At 38.6% G+C, this 17,842-nt stretch overlaps 1 protein-coding gene across 21 annotated transcripts in view; it reads right to left on the reverse strand.

The window, feature by feature from the left end:
* BCAS3 (BCAS3, microtubule associated cell migration factor) overlaps window positions 1-17,842 on the reverse strand; it is a 302,111-nt gene that overhangs the window by 230,259 nt on the left and 54,010 nt on the right. For all 21 annotated transcript variants that reach the window (XM_040650521.2, XM_004946730.5, XM_004946729.5 and 18 more), the window contains exons 12-13: window positions 13,428-13,598; window positions 5,208-5,301 (exon numbers count right to left, since the gene is read on the reverse strand). In XM_040650521.2, the coding sequence (XP_040506455.1) occupies window positions 5,208-5,301; window positions 13,428-13,598 (265 nt within the window). The remainder of the gene's footprint in view (window positions 1-5,207; window positions 5,302-13,427; window positions 13,599-17,842) is intronic.

Consider the following 17,842-nt stretch of genomic DNA (forward strand, 5'->3'; position numbering starts at 1 on the left):
AAAAGGAACAGAGGAATTTTGTTAGTTTTTAATGTGGTAAAAGTGTATATAAAGATCCTCCCTCTCAGCCTCCTAAAACTGCTGAAAGGAGATCCTTTCAGCACGTGCATTTTGCCGAAAGATCTCCACAGCAGATCCTGACTGCACGATGCTCACGGGTTGTGTGATTTACAGACATCATGCACTGGAGAAGTCTCACCAATGGTGACTCCGTTTCAAGTCGGAGGGGACTCCTCACACCACCCAGATCGCCGCGTCCGAATCACAGCGCTGAGCCGCAGCGCTCCCTGCCAACATCATAAATGCTGCCATTAAAATATTTGTTTTAATTCTGACCTCAGAGTCACAGCTAATAAACAAGAAAGGCAATGAGAAATTGAAAAACAAACTAAATGCAGCTGTTGGACTGGACGTTTCACAACTGCGTTTAACTGCATCCTTTAATTTCACGTCTATGAATAGAAGCCATACACCACAGCCTGCGTGCCAGCCGGCCGGCCAAGCAGCGTTTGCTTTGGAGCTCACTTCGCTCCGTTATTCCGTCACGTAAATTTCACTGTATTTTTAACTTCTCCTTCGAGATGTGGTCTGTAAACAATGACTGTTTGCTGGTGGTTTCTCATCAGAACACGTTTGAGCAATGGGCAGCGTCTGTGTAATTTTTCCATAATGTTTCTCACACACCAGGGGCACAGAATTTGTGTGTGTACGTATGATGTGTTTGCATGTGTGTCAGTGCGGAGCCCATTGAAGTGCATCCAGTGATGAGATGATTAATGCCATAGAAATGATGCATTACAAAACCCCACGAAAGAACTACAAACGGGCAGTGCAGCATGAAGCTCCTGCTATGTGCAAACCTTACTCACGGACCTTTAAAAACAAAAGCATGGGTGGCTGTTGGTTTTTCCCATTATGTCCTTATAAAAATCCACACAAATAATTTGCCAGAACACCTAGAATTAAAAATACAGACCAGGTAGAGAATCAGGAACCTGAGCACACTTGAAAGTAATCTGTTTAGAAATGGCAGAAGGAGGCCACGTTCATTTAAAATCATAGATAAAGTGAAGAATCAGATGAAAAAAATGGGATAGTATGAAAACTGCCATTTTCAATTCATTTCAGAATATATTCCTCAAGTAGAGAGAAGTATAATGATATTTTAGAAAAAAAAGTATACACTTTGATGTGCTTTTCAAACATGAAACAAATGCTCCCCTTCTCAGTTTTCAGGTTCTTACATGAAAAGATAAAAAAAAAAAAAAACAGTATCTCATTGCCCTCCAAAACAAAACGCTTTCTTTTCTTTCCGAGCGGGGAGCAAATTTTCCTTGAAAAATAATAATAACAACAACCATTTCTTTTAATCATGGAAATCTAAAATCCAAATAATATATACCCTATGAAGTTTGTGTTTGGGATGGCTTACACAAAACAAGAGGCAGCAGTCCTCACGCCTCCCAGATCACATTTCAGTCCTAATTCCCAATCTGGGATATTTGCACCCACAACCTCACTTGAGTCCTGAGACCTTACATGAAAGTAACACAACAAATGCTTTGGACCAATATTAAAGGGAATAGCAAAAACCCCAAAACGCTTAAATGAAGCAGAATACAGAAATTTCCATAGCAGCTCTTGCCAGAGGCCTGTGCAGACTAGTGTATTTATTGACTTTAACAACAGTGACTAACAACCATCTCAATGTCTATGATGGAAGAAAGTGAATTAGTTTTAATGGACTATGGCTGACATCAGAATTGGTGAGGTTTTTTCCTCCTCTCTAAGTTACAACATCAAATAATACAATATAATGAAAAATGAGGATGTTTGTACGGTTCTTTCAGTCTCCAGTCTAGACACACTCTATTTTAGATTTAATCCAGTTTATCATTGAGCAACTGATTCTAATTGGTAGCATTTAATCCTTTCCCTTCCCTCTTCTCATTTCCTCTCCCTATTTCAGACACTGCATACGCTTACAATTCCTGGCAGACCTTCACCATCACGTTAAAAGCTTGGAGGCTTTCCTCAAATTAAGTAATCCCCTATAGTGTATTCCTTCCTCTTGTGAACTTCCAAAATTTATCATTTTCACCCAGAGCCTACATAATAAACTCCTCTTGATCTCCATCATGTAGCAGATAGGATTCTTATATATGTATATGCATATATATATTACATATACACGCACACAAATATATATATATATATGGATTAGGAGACTAATCTTTTTGCGTGGACACCGTGCATAATAAACCAACCCTGAATTCATCTGAAAGCGAATATTCAAGCTAAAATAAACCATCCCAGTACTAGCACTGAGTAAAAGCACCCACACAGAAGCTTAAAGTGATTTTCATTTAATAAGCGAATTCAAGTAAGCGTTCCTGGAGTCTTTTTGTGAGTATAAGCTTCTTGTTTCCACTACATCAACATATGTGCCAGAGGTACAGGATTACAGTCCCCAGACCATGAATATTACTTTACTTCCTTGTATTACTTAACTCTCCTCTTGAAAGGTTTTAATAAAAGTCTTCCTAAAAGTTAGAAGCCTTCTTCCTTTGTCCAAAATATAAGGGTGGACCTGATGCTTACCGCAGCCTGCAGCAGCTGCCTTTCACTGACACCCACAGTGCCCTCTATGCACACTCAGCAATGGTATTTCAGAAGTTTGTTAGCTATTATACAACTGGATTTTCAGAGCAGCCATAGACCTAATTAAAGAAAAAAATGCTAACTGTATGCCAAGTTTACTGTGTTTGCATACCTCTAATCAGAAAAGAAAAGATTCAGTGGCTTGTCTTGAATCTGAACAAAAGGTGGATCTAAGTAAGTCATTACAGAAACATCTCCAGAGCACAATGAAGTACTGTGCAGAGACACCTCTGCTTGTTCCTTCACGATTGGGCCTCGTAATGCAGCTGATGCCAAAGGCCGCACTTACAGCAAGTTCTGGTTGCCACTCGACCCAGCTCAGACATCCGCACCATTTATTTGCCTTGCAGAGGAATAAAAAGGAATTCTTTTTGGTTTCTAGAAGAAAAACTGAAGAAACATACAACTACACCATTTACTGACATCAGGGAGCCTCTTTTCCTTTCTCTTGGATTCCTCACTACAACAAAGCAATACGTTACTCCTTTTCAGGAACTATTCTAAGAACAAAATGCGTAGATTTTGTCCTGCTAATTCTTCACAACTCATTACCCTGGCCCTTGCAAGCACCTTGTTTGGTACAAAAGCACGTAGCACAAACCAGCAGCATTATCTGACTGGGGATCGATACCTCCAAAACACGGCTCATTGTGGCCGTGGCACTCAGTTCCATTGCTTTATTACACAGAAATCACACACATCTGTACTTTACATCCACTGCACGTCAGTGGCTTCCAGTATCAGTGGTGAGGTTTTGTTTGTTTGTTGCTGCTTTGTGGGCTTTTTTTTTTTTTTTTTTAAGATAATGTTTAAGTTTTTACAGAGCTGAAGAACCCACGAGCCCTTCAGATGAGACATGATGAAATCAGGATATTTGATCAGACACAGATAATAAAGCAGTTCACTAAAATAGATCACTGTCTGCCTTTTTGGCAGCAGCTTGCACTCACCATGTCTTATTGCAGCATCACAGACAGCACTTCGACTTATGAGTAAAGGTGTTTTTTCACTCCAAGCAGCCAAAAGAAGATGACAGTATCAAAAGCCACTTCTTGTTTTGTTCTGCTTTGTAATGAAAGCAGCTGACTGGCAATACACCACGACATAATGGATTACGATGATGTTACAATACTGGCTTCAAATGAAATTCTGCCTTGAAGCTAAATAAAGAACCCAGGATACATTGTGAAGTGCTGTTTTCGTACTGGAAGCAGCTGAGGTAATAGTTTTCAACTGTTCTGATATTGCTCTGCACCCAAGACATGCAGTATGATTCAGTACCTTGCTGTAAATCATCCCTCCAACAAATACCTCGTAATGCACCACCTGCAAACTGCCAAAAGTAACGGATTGGAAAAAGCATCTTCCCCTGAAATACCTCACTGCACCATCAGACATCAGGTAACAGTCTGCTACATCACATACAAAGGATCTTAATTTTAGTACCTGAGTAAAGCAAAGGAACCAGATCATGATACTAGCAATCCAATAGTATGCTAATATTCAGTTAAAATAAGTTAATTTGCTTTTGCACACTGCTTGCCATACACCTATATAAACATAAAATTATCTTAAGAAAACATTCAATTAATATCCATACAATGTTCTGATTTAAGCAGCTCTTTTGCTTAATCAGCATTATTTGACTCTATTATATTTATTACCTTCCTGCCACACTACAAAGCAAAAATAATACTGTTCTGGAATTGATATGGTTGATTCTCACTTTTATCCAAAAGAGTTCCACAACAAAATCTCTTAAGTAACTGAAGAAAACACAACCAGATGAGAATACAGTTTTTTATGTCAAAAACTCACAGTGAAAATGCTGCAAACTGCACACAGCTACTAAAGAGTTCTGACATAACAGATGGGATGTCAGAGTAAGACCAACTGGTCACTGAAAGTGAAAACGTAAATGACAGACACTTAGCTTTATTCTTTGAAATGTGACTTCATTCCCAAGACCCCTTCTGGCATTTGCTACGGTTAGAAATGGTTCATTTCGGCCGGAGGAAGCTGTTGATTCACCGGCCATTTCTTTCTTTGCTACTGCAATCAACTGTTTTTTTTTTTGCTGTCTTAAAATGAGATAATAAGCACATTAGTTGTCACATGAAGATTTATTAACAGATGAGATCTCTGCCGCCCACAGTTCTTACTCATTTATTGAGAGGAATGGGAATTTTTGATGAGTTTCTTAGAAGTATTTTCAGATTAGAGATGATTTTACTTAGAAGTAAGAGGCACAACTGCAGTCTTTTCAAGAACAAAACACGTAACATTGCTTTCAGTTCCTTTAGAAACCGGTGTCAGTGAAGTCACTCACTTTATTTTAATATTTATGGAGTAGTATAATTTAATAAACATGCTGATCCTCTGGGTACCTGTATGTCAGAACATCTGGATGCTGGGCCAGCAGGACAGCCAACAAAACACATTTCCTTAGTGCTTCTGCTACATGTGAATTGCTAGACTCATTCATACCACAGTGTAACAGCTACTTCAGATTGAAACTATTGCATTAAATTAGTAAAGTAACTTACCACTAGGGTTAAAAGCCATGCAGCAAATAGGCTTTTCATGTGCAGGGAAGTGGGCCACAATACCAGCACTGTCAGAGTCCTCACTGACAAGTACCTGCACAATATTAATGGAGACACAGTAAGGTTAGTAAATAAAAATATACTTAATTGAAAATATCATCTTACTGACACAGGATTTGTTTTATAGGATACAAACAGTGGAATGAACTCGAAATATGACTGCATGTGAACTAAAAATAATCTTCTGTAATTTTTTCAGATAAAGAATGAGAAACATTTAAAGAACCGACTACCACCAAGAAAGGATTACGCTCCCTATCTACCCATCGTATTCAAATAAGCAAAACTGGAAAACTGTTACTACTTTGCTACACTAAGTATAAATGCCTGCATAGAATCTGAGGCTGCGGGAGCAGGGATTGTTCAGCCTGGAGAAGAAAACACTCAGGAGACCTAATAGAGGCCTTGAAATACTTGAAGGGAGCTTATAAGCAGGAGGAAAACTACAGGTGACAGGACAAGGGGGAACAGTTAAACTAAAAGAGGGAAGACATAGATTAGATGTCAGGGGGAATGTCAGGTGAGGTGCTGACACAAACTGCCCAGAGAGCTGTGGGTGCTCTATCCCTGCTGGAGGACTTCAAGGCCGGGTTGGATGATGCCCTGGGCAGCCTGGTCTGATGCCTGATGTAGTGTGGTTGGCAGCCCTGCCCGTGGAAGGGGACTGAAACTAAAGGCATCACTAGCATCTAATTCACTGTAAAGGAAAAGATGCTTAGAGTTGTGGAACAGAGCCAAAAGATGCGTGGGTCAAACACATGCAAGAGCTTAAGAAGTATTTTATTCCTTGGTTACATTATGTTATGGACTAAATTAAGAAAGAGTGAGAAAGATCTATCAGAAAAGCACTTAAGAAAACAGTATCTGCGGTAAGCAAGAACCACTTTCTTAATATGGAGATAATAGTGCAAAATTCCCCATTTCAAGTTCAGAATAATTTGTTTGCTGCTTCCAAAACAATCCAAAATGTTTCTAATACTTCCTATTCCTAACAGATATCAGAATAATTTGAAGATATTTTTATGCTTCAAAAAGAGAAATCATCTTTAAATGTTTAAAGAAGTCACGTAATATGGATGCAGAGCCTGCGCCTGACTGACTTTAAACGTTCCAATTACTTGGCACTGTCACACAAGCACAATTATGGTTTTGCTTTCCGTTGTCAGCATTCCGTGCTCATTCCAGAACCACTAACCAAAGGGTCTGGAGATCTTCCTAAGAGCTTTTCAAAGAAACTGTGCTCTTTTCTCAGGCTATATATACTGCTATAACAACTTCTCTACATCTTCTTCGCACAACTTCCACTTTCAGGTAACAGAGACTTATCCTGAACATTTCACTAATTAAAAATACATGATAAAGTAGCATCATAAACCAGCCATACAAACCAAACTGAAGGGTTTCTAAACCCAGTCCATTAAACAAAACTATTTACTCTAAGAAATGTAGAGATTTGTAGGTATCAGCAGCATCTCAGTCACTGCTAAAGCCATTCATACCACAACTTGTATCCTTTTTCAGACTGCAAAGTGGATGAACTCAGCACATACTTTGCTGTTGTATTTAATCTAATGGTAACTGCACGACACTCATCATCATTGCTTACAATCACCTTCCTGAAATAACACCTTTCGTGTTTAAGATACAAGCCTTTTGAAAAATCTGCCACTTTCACTATAGGAGCTGATTTTCAGATACAGCAAAATTATTTTAAGTGCACTACAATTCCATTATTTGTGATAGAAATAAAAGGAAGAAGAATGTATTGGCATAACATCCAGGTGAGCTCAGCCAAGTCAAAATAAAAGCAACAACAAAACCACCCTCCTTACTGAAAAACCTGGAAATCCCTGGACTGTGGAGAACTCAGCACTCCAGTTGTGACCTCCCTACCACTGCGGCCCCGGAGTGCAAATAGTTCATTGGGAGGCACACATGTGGAAACACACCGTGCAACACAGGATGAAGTTACAGAAATGTTCTTCATATTTTTAAAAGCAATACGAAAAAATCCTTGTTCCTGGGGCAGGAACGTACTTCTATTAAATCACCAACTTGTGTTTAAATCCTCAGACTGTACTGCAAGATTTGTTGTGCCCTTTCCTTACAGTTCTGCGCTGGAGAGTTAGGGAAAACATTCATCACTTTTTACAATTTCAACACTACAAAGGATGGAGAAAAAAAAAAAAGAAAATCAAAGGAACTGCAGCAGTGGACTTCAGCACACCAACAGCCAGAGCCCTTCTGGATGGGTCCCTTCCAGCTCAGAGCCTGCCCAGCTCTAAGATCATAGCACGGGTTTTTACCATCACATATAACTTAAAGAAAACAAAATTATGCTTATGTAATAAAAGGTGCTTTATACCAGAATTTATTATTTTCTGAATTAAAGATCCTTATATGGATGTAACTGCATCCATGCGGTACGTGTCCCAGATCACTGCAGGGGAGTTGGACCAGATGACCTTTAAGGGTCCTTTCCAACTCCAGCGATTCAATGAAATAGTGCAGATTTCATGCAGGTAAGGATGAAGACTGGAGCTATATAGTAATGGAGGAGGCATTCAAGGCCTCTTCCACTCAGCTTCACAGATTTCAGAAAACACTCTATATGGGTGCTAAGTGCCTGGGAAGGTGCTGGAGAGAACAGCATCGGTGGGTAGAGAGTGGCACATAAACCAGTGCTGACACTGCACAGTTTGCTCCTTTTGACCAGTTCATGGCTTCTGACCACTGGAAAGAGTGGAGCTGGACATTTTTCTTGGAAATAAAGCCAGTGGTACAAATTGCCTAATAACACGTGCACATTCTCTCAGAGAGCTCGAAGGAAGCAGCTCATTCACTTTCCCAAAGCACAGAGAAGACAAATCCCACAGGAATCCCAAGGCTGCAATTTTTTTTCAGTCCAAACAGGCTCTGTTCTCCAAGGTAGAGGCCTCTTAACCACTGTGCTAATAACAGCAAAAGGCCCTACAAAGTCTCTCATTGAAAAAAAGTTCATAAATCTTTGCATTACTCTTATAATTGCATCACCGCTGAGGTTCTTAAGGATGCTCAAGTATCTTCCTTGCAGAGTTCCCCATCATTACACATAGAAATCCCATTTAAACAAACAAAAACAAAACCAACAAGAAACAGCCACTGAGGCTCTCCTCCCAAGATGGAAATCACCACTCTGCCCATTGCTGATGCCCAAACATTGTCTCACTGAGAGAGCTTTCAAGAGAAGCCCAGCCTTGGCTGGACCCGCCGAGCTCCCGTGCCAGCTCTCTTAGAGTCCAGCAGAGCGCTGCAGTTGTTAGGAGATGGATAAAGTCCTCTTTATCTCACTTTGAAAGAGAAACAGACATACACCTAGGGGATCGTTACATCTGCTATCAGAAAGCAGTGTTTGCACTCAGGGCAGGAGATAGCTTAAACCAAAGCTTTTTTCTCCTATGCAATATTTTTCTTCATTCGCTGCATTTTCCATGCTGCTGAACAGAAGCCACTAGTAATTATGACTTCAATTATTTTAATCCTTAGAGGCAAATTACACCACTTACCCCAGCGGAGACATGTTTTTAAATAAAACATGAAAGTAACCCAAATAAAAATGGACACAAATTTAATCACGCAGGTCCTACTCTTAATAAAATTAAGAAAGCATGATCTAAGCATCATAAAAACAAATAACTTTGGCAATATTTATAAATATGAGTATTATATAATAAAGAGATCTGTGCACATACACTTAAGATGGCTGGTGATTTACACAGCTGAAGACGGGGCAGTGTCCAACCCAGCTCCTATGGCAAATGCACAAACCCCAGCCCCCTCCAGCTGACCTCCCCAGACAGCCTCCTCCAACTTATAGCCAAGGTCAAACATCAGTGGAAAAGGGCTAAAAGTGATAAATCTGTGGCATTAACTACTGCACTCCTTTTAATAGAATCCAGCATAAACTCAAAACAGCCTCATGCTCAGCCTGAACCATTTATCTGAGACAAAAATGTCTTCTTGACAAAAAACAGATCTCCTTTAATAAAGTAAGGCAGACAGTATTATGCTCTGAGGGAATCCTGTTGCTCTTTTTATATTTATATATAAAAAGAATTCTTCTGTAATACACGTAGATATAAAAAGTGAACAAAATTGATGCCAAATATATGAGCATCAGAACATCAAATTAGCTTTTGTGAAAGCTGTTCTTCTTAATAAAAGCCCTGGTGTTAATGATCAGCGGAATTATGTATATAGTTAAACTTTTATTACTGAATACTCTTTTTGCTTTAGAATGAATTTTCACTACAATCCTTGCTCCTGATAAGCATCTTTGTTCAATTGTTATCAGCTTCTTAGCAAATGAACTTTCGAAACTGCAGCAGTGCACAGCTTTCTGAAAATTCCTCTTTTAATGCAATAAAAAGTTAATAGGGAACAGAAAAAAAGGACCAATCACATCTTAAAACTTAAAAAAAAATAACGTGTTGGTCTTTTAAAGTTATTTTTTTTACATATTTACTCAAATATTTCCATGCATTCTGGATGATGCGTGGACGCAATACAGCGATGCACCATCGATCACGCCGCTCTACCAAAAGCATTGAGAACCCAGTCCTGTATTTTTTAAGCAGCCAAATATTTCTCTGTCAACTCAACTTTGGATGTTTAACAGATTTACATTCCGTCACAAAACTGGAGACTTTTGCAAAAGGTCATTATTGCAGACTACATGTGGGTGGCCTGCTTGATGAATTAATTAAGGATACAGAAACAAAGGTTGAAAGAAAATAATTTTTCGTTTAAACTCAAGCCACCAAGGTCTCACACATTTAATTTCAATTATTGAAAAAGAGGACATCTGTACAGCTTTAGCTTTATCCATTTCAACTAATTAACGGATTCAAATAAATAGTCATTACATCTAACTGAAAAGTTTGCTAACACTTCATTTAGAAGGAAGTTTAAACAAGCGTGCAGCCCTGTTAACATATTTTGGTTTACCACTAAGTTACTTGGACATCTCAGTAATTATTTTTACTCCCTTTACAAATATATCATGACAGCCAACTGCAATAATTCTACATTCCTATGCATTTATTTAATGCTCCACACTTCGTATTTTCTTAAAGTGGCCTCAATTCTGAAAGTAGGAACTACCAAACAGTTGTGGGATGTGAGATCTCACTATAATATCAACACCTGTAGACACTACTAAAAATATTTTCCCCACAAATCTGCAAGATCGCATTAACAACCGGAGGTGTCTCCTAATGGTGTGTTTTTCAGAGGTAAGATAGTATGTGAACCTATGCCACAGTAGCACAGCGCATTCCATGAGGTGCACTGAGTTCCATCTTGCATTCGTTGCATTGGATATCTCTGACATGGCAGATTGCATAAAGAAATGAGTGAAAACCTGAAGCTGTACTTAGTCCTTCTGGCCTATGGACATCTAAACCATGTTCCTTAATTCTCCTGCTCGCAGGTAAACCTGCACAGCAGCACAAAAATCTCCCCCCACTTAAAAAGTGCTTCTTTCTCCTTCAAAAGGACATACTCACTTGCCTTATATTTGCTGCTTTTCTTTTCCATTTTTTTTCTCTTTTAAAAATGGCTTTGTTTCCTATTTCAGCTATATATTTTACCTCAAAGATATATTTTATTACTTGGAAATATTTTATTTCATTATAACAGGTAGATAGAAATCTTTATAGACCTAAAGGAGGTGAGGCATTCCCTGTACATTAGGAGACAACTGATAAGAAAACAGCTCTCTGCTTCTGAAATTCCCCTTGCTTAGTTAGGCTGCCAACCTCTGAAAATGATGTATGTGCACACACAAATACATTTACATAGTTGCTAGGCAAACCTCTTTTGCAAGGGACGAAAGGTTTTCACACTGGAAGTGCAGTCCAGAGAACATATGGACAGTATCATCGCTTCTTACAATTCTCCTCTCCATCACTTCTCTATTCTAACAGCAAGGAATGGAACACTGTACTTTGGGTGACCGCTGGCAGCAAACCAATTTGCCACAGCCCAGTAAAATAATCTCAGAAATTTGTGCCATGAAAAAGAATCAATGCAGCTCCATCAGGCCTACAGATTTCACATCTTTATGATGCTGAGCTGTTGTTCTATGTTGAGGTTTATAAGCAATCACATTCACTGCAATGAGATTGCTTGCCTCATTTAAAGGTCAGACTTGCTAAAATGCTTTCCTCAACTGAAGTTCGAACCATTTATGCTATAAGAACGAGCCAGGACTACCCAGACAGCAGAATGTCATTCCTTACAGGCCTGTAGAGGATTGCTGCCAGGCACCTGGGGACAAATCAAGTTGTGTCACTGGCAAAGCCAGGCCCTGCCACCTCCAGAGCAGGCTGTGTGCACACAACTTAGATTTCTGCACGGCAGTGGAAACCACCTGGCATGATGGACAGCGGCTCCATGGGACTGTGAGTATGCACAGTGCTCCTCACACTGGGAGGTTCTTCACTGGGGCCAGGTTGGATGACAGATGTTATTCAGAGCATACCCAAAACGTGTTTATTCTTAATAAACTTTCTCTTTCCTAGACCTACATTTTAGTATGAAAAAAATAGTAAAAAGTCTTCTGTACCATGAAAATCCAACAACACAAAAGAACTTTTTTTTCAGAAAAAACCCATAATATTAATTCTAAAATTGAATCTTAGCACTGAAAATAAATTAATTTAATACTATTTTAAATTTTCAAATAACAAAAATATGAATGTAAGATGTGCAAACAATTAGGGTATCTAAATTAGAGCCTCCTTCCCTGGAGATTCAAGACCAAAATTATTTTACTAGAACTGATGGTTTATTTATGTTACAGCAGCATTATTTGGACAAGGCAAGCGTTATCATTTTTACAACTACTTTTCCACAGTGCCCTCTAGGCTTGATAGCTCCCTACTATTGTTAAGGTCAGAGGACAAGTTCATAAAACCTTTAAATCATACATAACAAGGCTTAAAACCTAAGATACATCATTTTTTTTCTCTAGGTATATGAAGAGGAATCAAAGCACAGACAACGACCATCAGAAATAATGACTGCATTAAAAAAAGCTTCATGAGAAATTTATGAAGCTCTTTCTTTTTTATAAATTCTGTTGTATATTTGCAAGAAGGGCCTCTGATGTTACATGAATAATCCCAATGTGATGCTGTGTTACTTGGCTAAGTAATTCCAAAATGAATTCTCAGAACAACTACATTTCACACAGCACACTGGGGTTGTTTGGTGTGTTTGTTTGTTTAAGTAAAATATTCTGTGTTCCTCTGATGTAAGAGAAGAATGTAATTCAGCTACTACTGACTTGTCACTAATACGTTATTAAATTATCTGCAATAAGCACCAAACACGGGGAAAAACAGAAAAAGAAATTGTTTTTTTCCTCTTTTAAATTCAGTAAACGTAAACATTCAGAAGAAAAAAATCTTACAAAAGAAATGAAGTCTGCGAGAGTCGGTATGAACGCTGTCTGCAGGATGAGATACAACTGAAATGACTGACAGAGACGGGCAGAAAAGAAACAGATATCTGCTGTCTATCACAGAGACAATTAGTTCAAAACATCCATTCGAAGTCTATGGTATGACTGGATGGATTTTTCAGTAGATAATTTTGGCTGGGGCACTGTAATGTTACTAGAGAAACACTATAAATACCTCACAAAACAGCATCATGTTGGATTATATCTTACTGTACGTAAAAAATAATTCATGTTAAATCATAAGCTTTTGTATCTAATATCCAGCTTCTTTTTCACATTGGAATTAAACAATTCACTGTACTTCCACACAATCACATTTCCCTGCCATATTCCATATTAATAAATATAATCAGACTACATACACATTTCAACTGATCAGCATAAATCAATGTCAATTATGAACAAGTGTTAGAGAAACAAAATCTGACACTTCACACTCAATGTTGTCAAAGTGCCATATAAATATGTTCTAAGGACAATATATATTTTGGCGTCGTTTCAGCCCCAAACAGGACTTCATCACAGCTGTGAGTGCACGTAAAAGATCCTGACCCAGCAAAAAAAAAAAATCCTATTTCAGAAGTATAGGATACATTTTCCTATGACTTCTGTCAAAACAAATCCTCGTTCTGTTGCTGCACAAACTGCATTACCTGCCCTTCTGCCACCGTCTCCGTATCAATGATGGTGATGACCCCAGGCACCAGAGGGCTCCGGCGAACATTGCTATGAGCTAAAATTTCTTCTTCGGTCGCTCCCGAAGGCAGCGTCCCCGTCAGCTGCGTAACGACTTTCCCCACCATGGTGAGCCCAGTCTTTATCGTCTGTAAAAAGAAACAGAACTAGTAAATGATGCTCAGGGCTCTTTTGTGGATCTACTTTGAATTTTTCTTTCCTCAACACAATTAACATTATAACTGGACCGTACGCACACATGAGAGGCACACAAATGTTTTGGTTAGTGATACTTTAACTGCAAGATGTTGTCTGCGAGAGAAATCTCTTGAAAAGATTTAGCATCCTACCAACTCGCTGCTTTTACTTCAGATGCAAATCCTTCCAATGCATTCTCAAAAAATCCCACAAAAGTTCGGCGTTATCTGACTGTGAACATTTTTCCTTTCTTCAGCTTTTCTCCCTTTGCTTCACCATTTGATCCTTCCAACTGCCATGCTCCGTACCCCGGGGTAAGTACCTCACAGTGCTACGGACAGAAACAGATTTTGCAGTAATGGTGAATGCTGAAAATATCCTCCAGTGCAAAACTCAGGGAATTCAGCCTCGGATGGAAAGCACAGACATGCTGTTTTCTCAGAAATTATTCATCTTGAGGCTTTAAAACTGAAAATGAGACTCAGGGACAGCAAAATTAAAGACTCCCACCTCAAGGTGCTGGGAAGGACAACTCTCCAGAATGCACAGCCATCTCACTCACAAATAACGTCGCGTTGCACAGCCTGCATGTTTTCCAGGCACTGAATTGAAAACATACTAATTGCACTGACTTTTATTATCTAAAGATGCTGAAGATTTTTTTATGGGTTTGTTCTGGGTTTTGGGGGTTTTTTTTTTTTTCTGTATTTGGAGAAAGGGAGACAGACAGCACACACATTATTACAGAAAATAGAGAGATTTAAAAAATACGCAAAGCACAACTTGAAATATTTTCTCCTTGAATCAAGGACTGCGCCTCGTGTGCTATAAAAGATTGTCCAGATTTATTATGCAATATAAATAAGAAATAGAAAAGGAGCTCAAAACGGAATGACACTGTAACAAGGCAATTCTTAACTAAAAAGACAAGCTAAGCTGCCTGCTAAATTGAAAAGGAAAAAACGCTCAGCTCACAGGCTGAAACCAAGAAGCAGCCACAAATCAATTGCAACTGCTTTGTTTAGTGCTAAAATCTCAAACTGCAGTGATTAGAAAACACATTAGTGTTCATCAATTAGCAGCCAAACGTTTGTTTTAATAATTCATAGCAAATGACTTACACAAAGTCTGTTAGTGTGTTGTCAGGAAAACCTCTGAAGGGCCAACAGAATTAGGCGCCACACTGTATTGATGGCAATATCCAGCCAGGAAGCCTGATTAACCTCTGAGATGCCTCAGCTGATGGACTCACCCCATTAATGCTAATGGAGGTGCTACCGCTTAAAATCGAGCCGTGCCTTTATCATAGGAATGTCTTTGGGGTTTGAAGTCTTTAGTAACATCCTGCCATTTGTTTCTTATTTCTTTTTATACTCAGATGCAACAAATGACAATAAAACCGGTATCAACACTGGTAAATTGACAAGACTGAAAAATGTAACACGAAGCAGATAATAATATCCGACGAGCAGACCTAAAAAGGTCCCAGAGCCACACAACAACACTTTTCAGCAGATGCTTTTTTTTTTTTTAATCCAAACTGACAAGGCAGTTTCTGACCAACAGTTAAACCCATATAAAATGCACTGGCAGTTTACCCCGAAGGAAAGAGAAATCAGCATAGAAGTACTGTGCAGAAAATACCTACACAAGTTCAAAGACAAAAAGTGTAATCGACCCATTTTGGAAAATATTTGTAACTATGGGAACTGAGTGACAATGTGCCAAGTACACATTTCAAATCTCACTAGCAAAAAAATTACCATGCTTATCTAGCAAAATGAATTACTGTTGTGTTAGACCAGACCGTGACTGCAGGACTACTGAGAAGTAATAGGTGTACAGAGATGTGGCGGAGGCCATTAGCTCAGAAATATCAGTGCAAAGCCATTACAGCACTTACTTCTCTGTGCTGTGTGTATATTTGCAAAAACTTCTCTGGTAATCTTTAACCTTTCCCATGCCATATCAGCTGTCCCCTCTATCCATTAGAGCTAATGACCTTGCTCTCACATAAGCTGTTAGTACTCATTAAGAAGTTATCAGGTAACAAGAGAAAACAGATGCAGCCTTCGCTAAATCACTTTACCACCATAGGATTAAAAGATATGGAGAAAGAATCAACTAAAGAAGTTATGAGGTGAGAAGAATTTGGTTTATAATTTGATACTGGATATTCAACAGACCAAATAAATTTTAACTGAAATAGGTCAAAATTTGCACTGTCTCAATTCGTTTGTCATCAGTGGGAACTGCAAATTCACACTCAATGAAATGTTCTTACAAATAAAAAGAAAATTCTTGATCCAATTCCTTTAGTAAGGAATGATGCACACTGTGCAAACACGAATTCTTTGCATGCTATTTGTAGTCTACTTAAAAGAGCTGTTCATATTCATTCAAATACGAAGAAAAATATCTAATCAAATGTACGCACTCATAGCTCATTTAATTGAAAAAAATCAGTACAACTTTAATTACTTGAGAAAATTAAAATGCATCATTCAGTGCCGATAGGTCGTTCTTACATCTTTTCAGTGACAAACAGTATATTGCTACTGTTTCTCATAACAAATAAACCACATAAAATTTATTTATTTATAAATAAAAAATCTATAGAAAGCAGAGATCAAAAAGCTGTGCTTTGGTGATCAATAAAAGCCCCATGTTTAGTCTAAACAAAATTAACATACACTCAATTATAGATTCAAACTGAAACCAAATGCTTGACAAAATGCCTGCCTTCACAAAGATGTTTCCCTTTCCTGCTCTTGTCACATACTCAAAAAGCAGCAGAAAAGGGAAGAAAACTATTAACAAGTTGATTTTAATTAGCATGGAAAGTTTTGAGAGCTAGGAATTCATTATTTTGGAAGAAGGTCTGCATGGGCACCTCTAGAGTAAGCTGGAACACGACTCACTCAGGGATTTGCCCAGACCACAAGTGAGAAGACCTAAGAATGACTTTTCCTATGTCTCCTTCCTTGCTGTATCCAAAAATGGATAACTAAAACGAGCAGTTTTACATTTGGTTCTTATTTAAAACCAAGCACATGGATTTTCTCCCATCACTAGCATGGTTCAGTTGTAACAGGGTCTATTGGAAAAGATATTCTACATCCATTCTACTCTGTTTGCTCAAACAGCATCAAACAGGAGGTAAGGTCATCATCTTGGGCTTCATGGACCTTAAAACCTAGTTATCCACGCTCTCTGAGGCTAAAGGCTTTGCCAGATGTCCTCTTTTCTGACTTTTAGACTGTTGAAAAGAATTAAACAGAGTAGCACTTAAGTCTTGGATGTCTACTGGAATATTTTGACAGTCATTATATGGTTTAACAAAGCTTTGGACTGTTCTTCAGTCGCAACTAGGCTTGGCTTTGGCAGTACAGTGATGTGTTTGTAAGTTTTTACCACATCTGATCATAACTGTGGCTGATTACACTTACCAAGTTTTGTTTTTCTCCTAACTTATATGAGCTATTAAAAAAATTTAATGATGTTGAGATTGAAGGTGTTTGGGGAGACACTGGTCTGTTTTTCGCTGTTAACAGTGAAAGAATGAAAGAATGAATGGATGCAGCTAATTTCACACAGCATCTTCAGAAGAAAAGCATGTTCCCCTCACCAATGTAAAAACACATGATTTTTTCTCCCACTTCAACCACAGTAAGATTGTGCCCAAAGCTATGCTGATGGAATATGTTCATGTTTATGTTTTGTTTTTCCATGAGATGGCACGACCTATGTCTCTTCTCTTTGTGGGTATTTGTAACAGTTGTTTTCTTCAGTGACATTGAGCTTTCTGTTCTGTGCTGTCATCTTATTCCTATTATTAGATTTGTTTTGCTGTGTGTATCAGAAATGAAAAGGCTAGTGGTTACAAAGGAAGCTTGTAATCAGCACTAAGTTTGCTAGACAATGCCAAAACTCACTTGTGTGTATGTGTGTGTGAGTGTGAGTGTGTGTGTGTGTGTGTGTGTGTGAGAGAGAGAGAGAGAGAGAGAGAGAGAGAGAGAGAGAGAGAGAGAGAGAGAAATAACTTGGCAAAACCTCAAGGAAAGGAGTGGGGCAGGGTGGGGTGGGGGAAAACAGTCAAATGACAGTTCTGCACGGTCTTTGGCTTGTTTGGATTTTTCCAAGCCATGGTCATTCTTTGATGCTATGAGAACCCAGGCATTTCTCGTAAAATGGA

Source organism: Gallus gallus, chromosome 19 (assembly GCF_016699485.2).
Source record: "Gallus gallus isolate bGalGal1 chromosome 19, bGalGal1.mat.broiler.GRCg7b, whole genome shotgun sequence".
Classification (NCBI taxonomy): domain Eukaryota; kingdom Metazoa; phylum Chordata; class Aves; order Galliformes; family Phasianidae; genus Gallus; species Gallus gallus.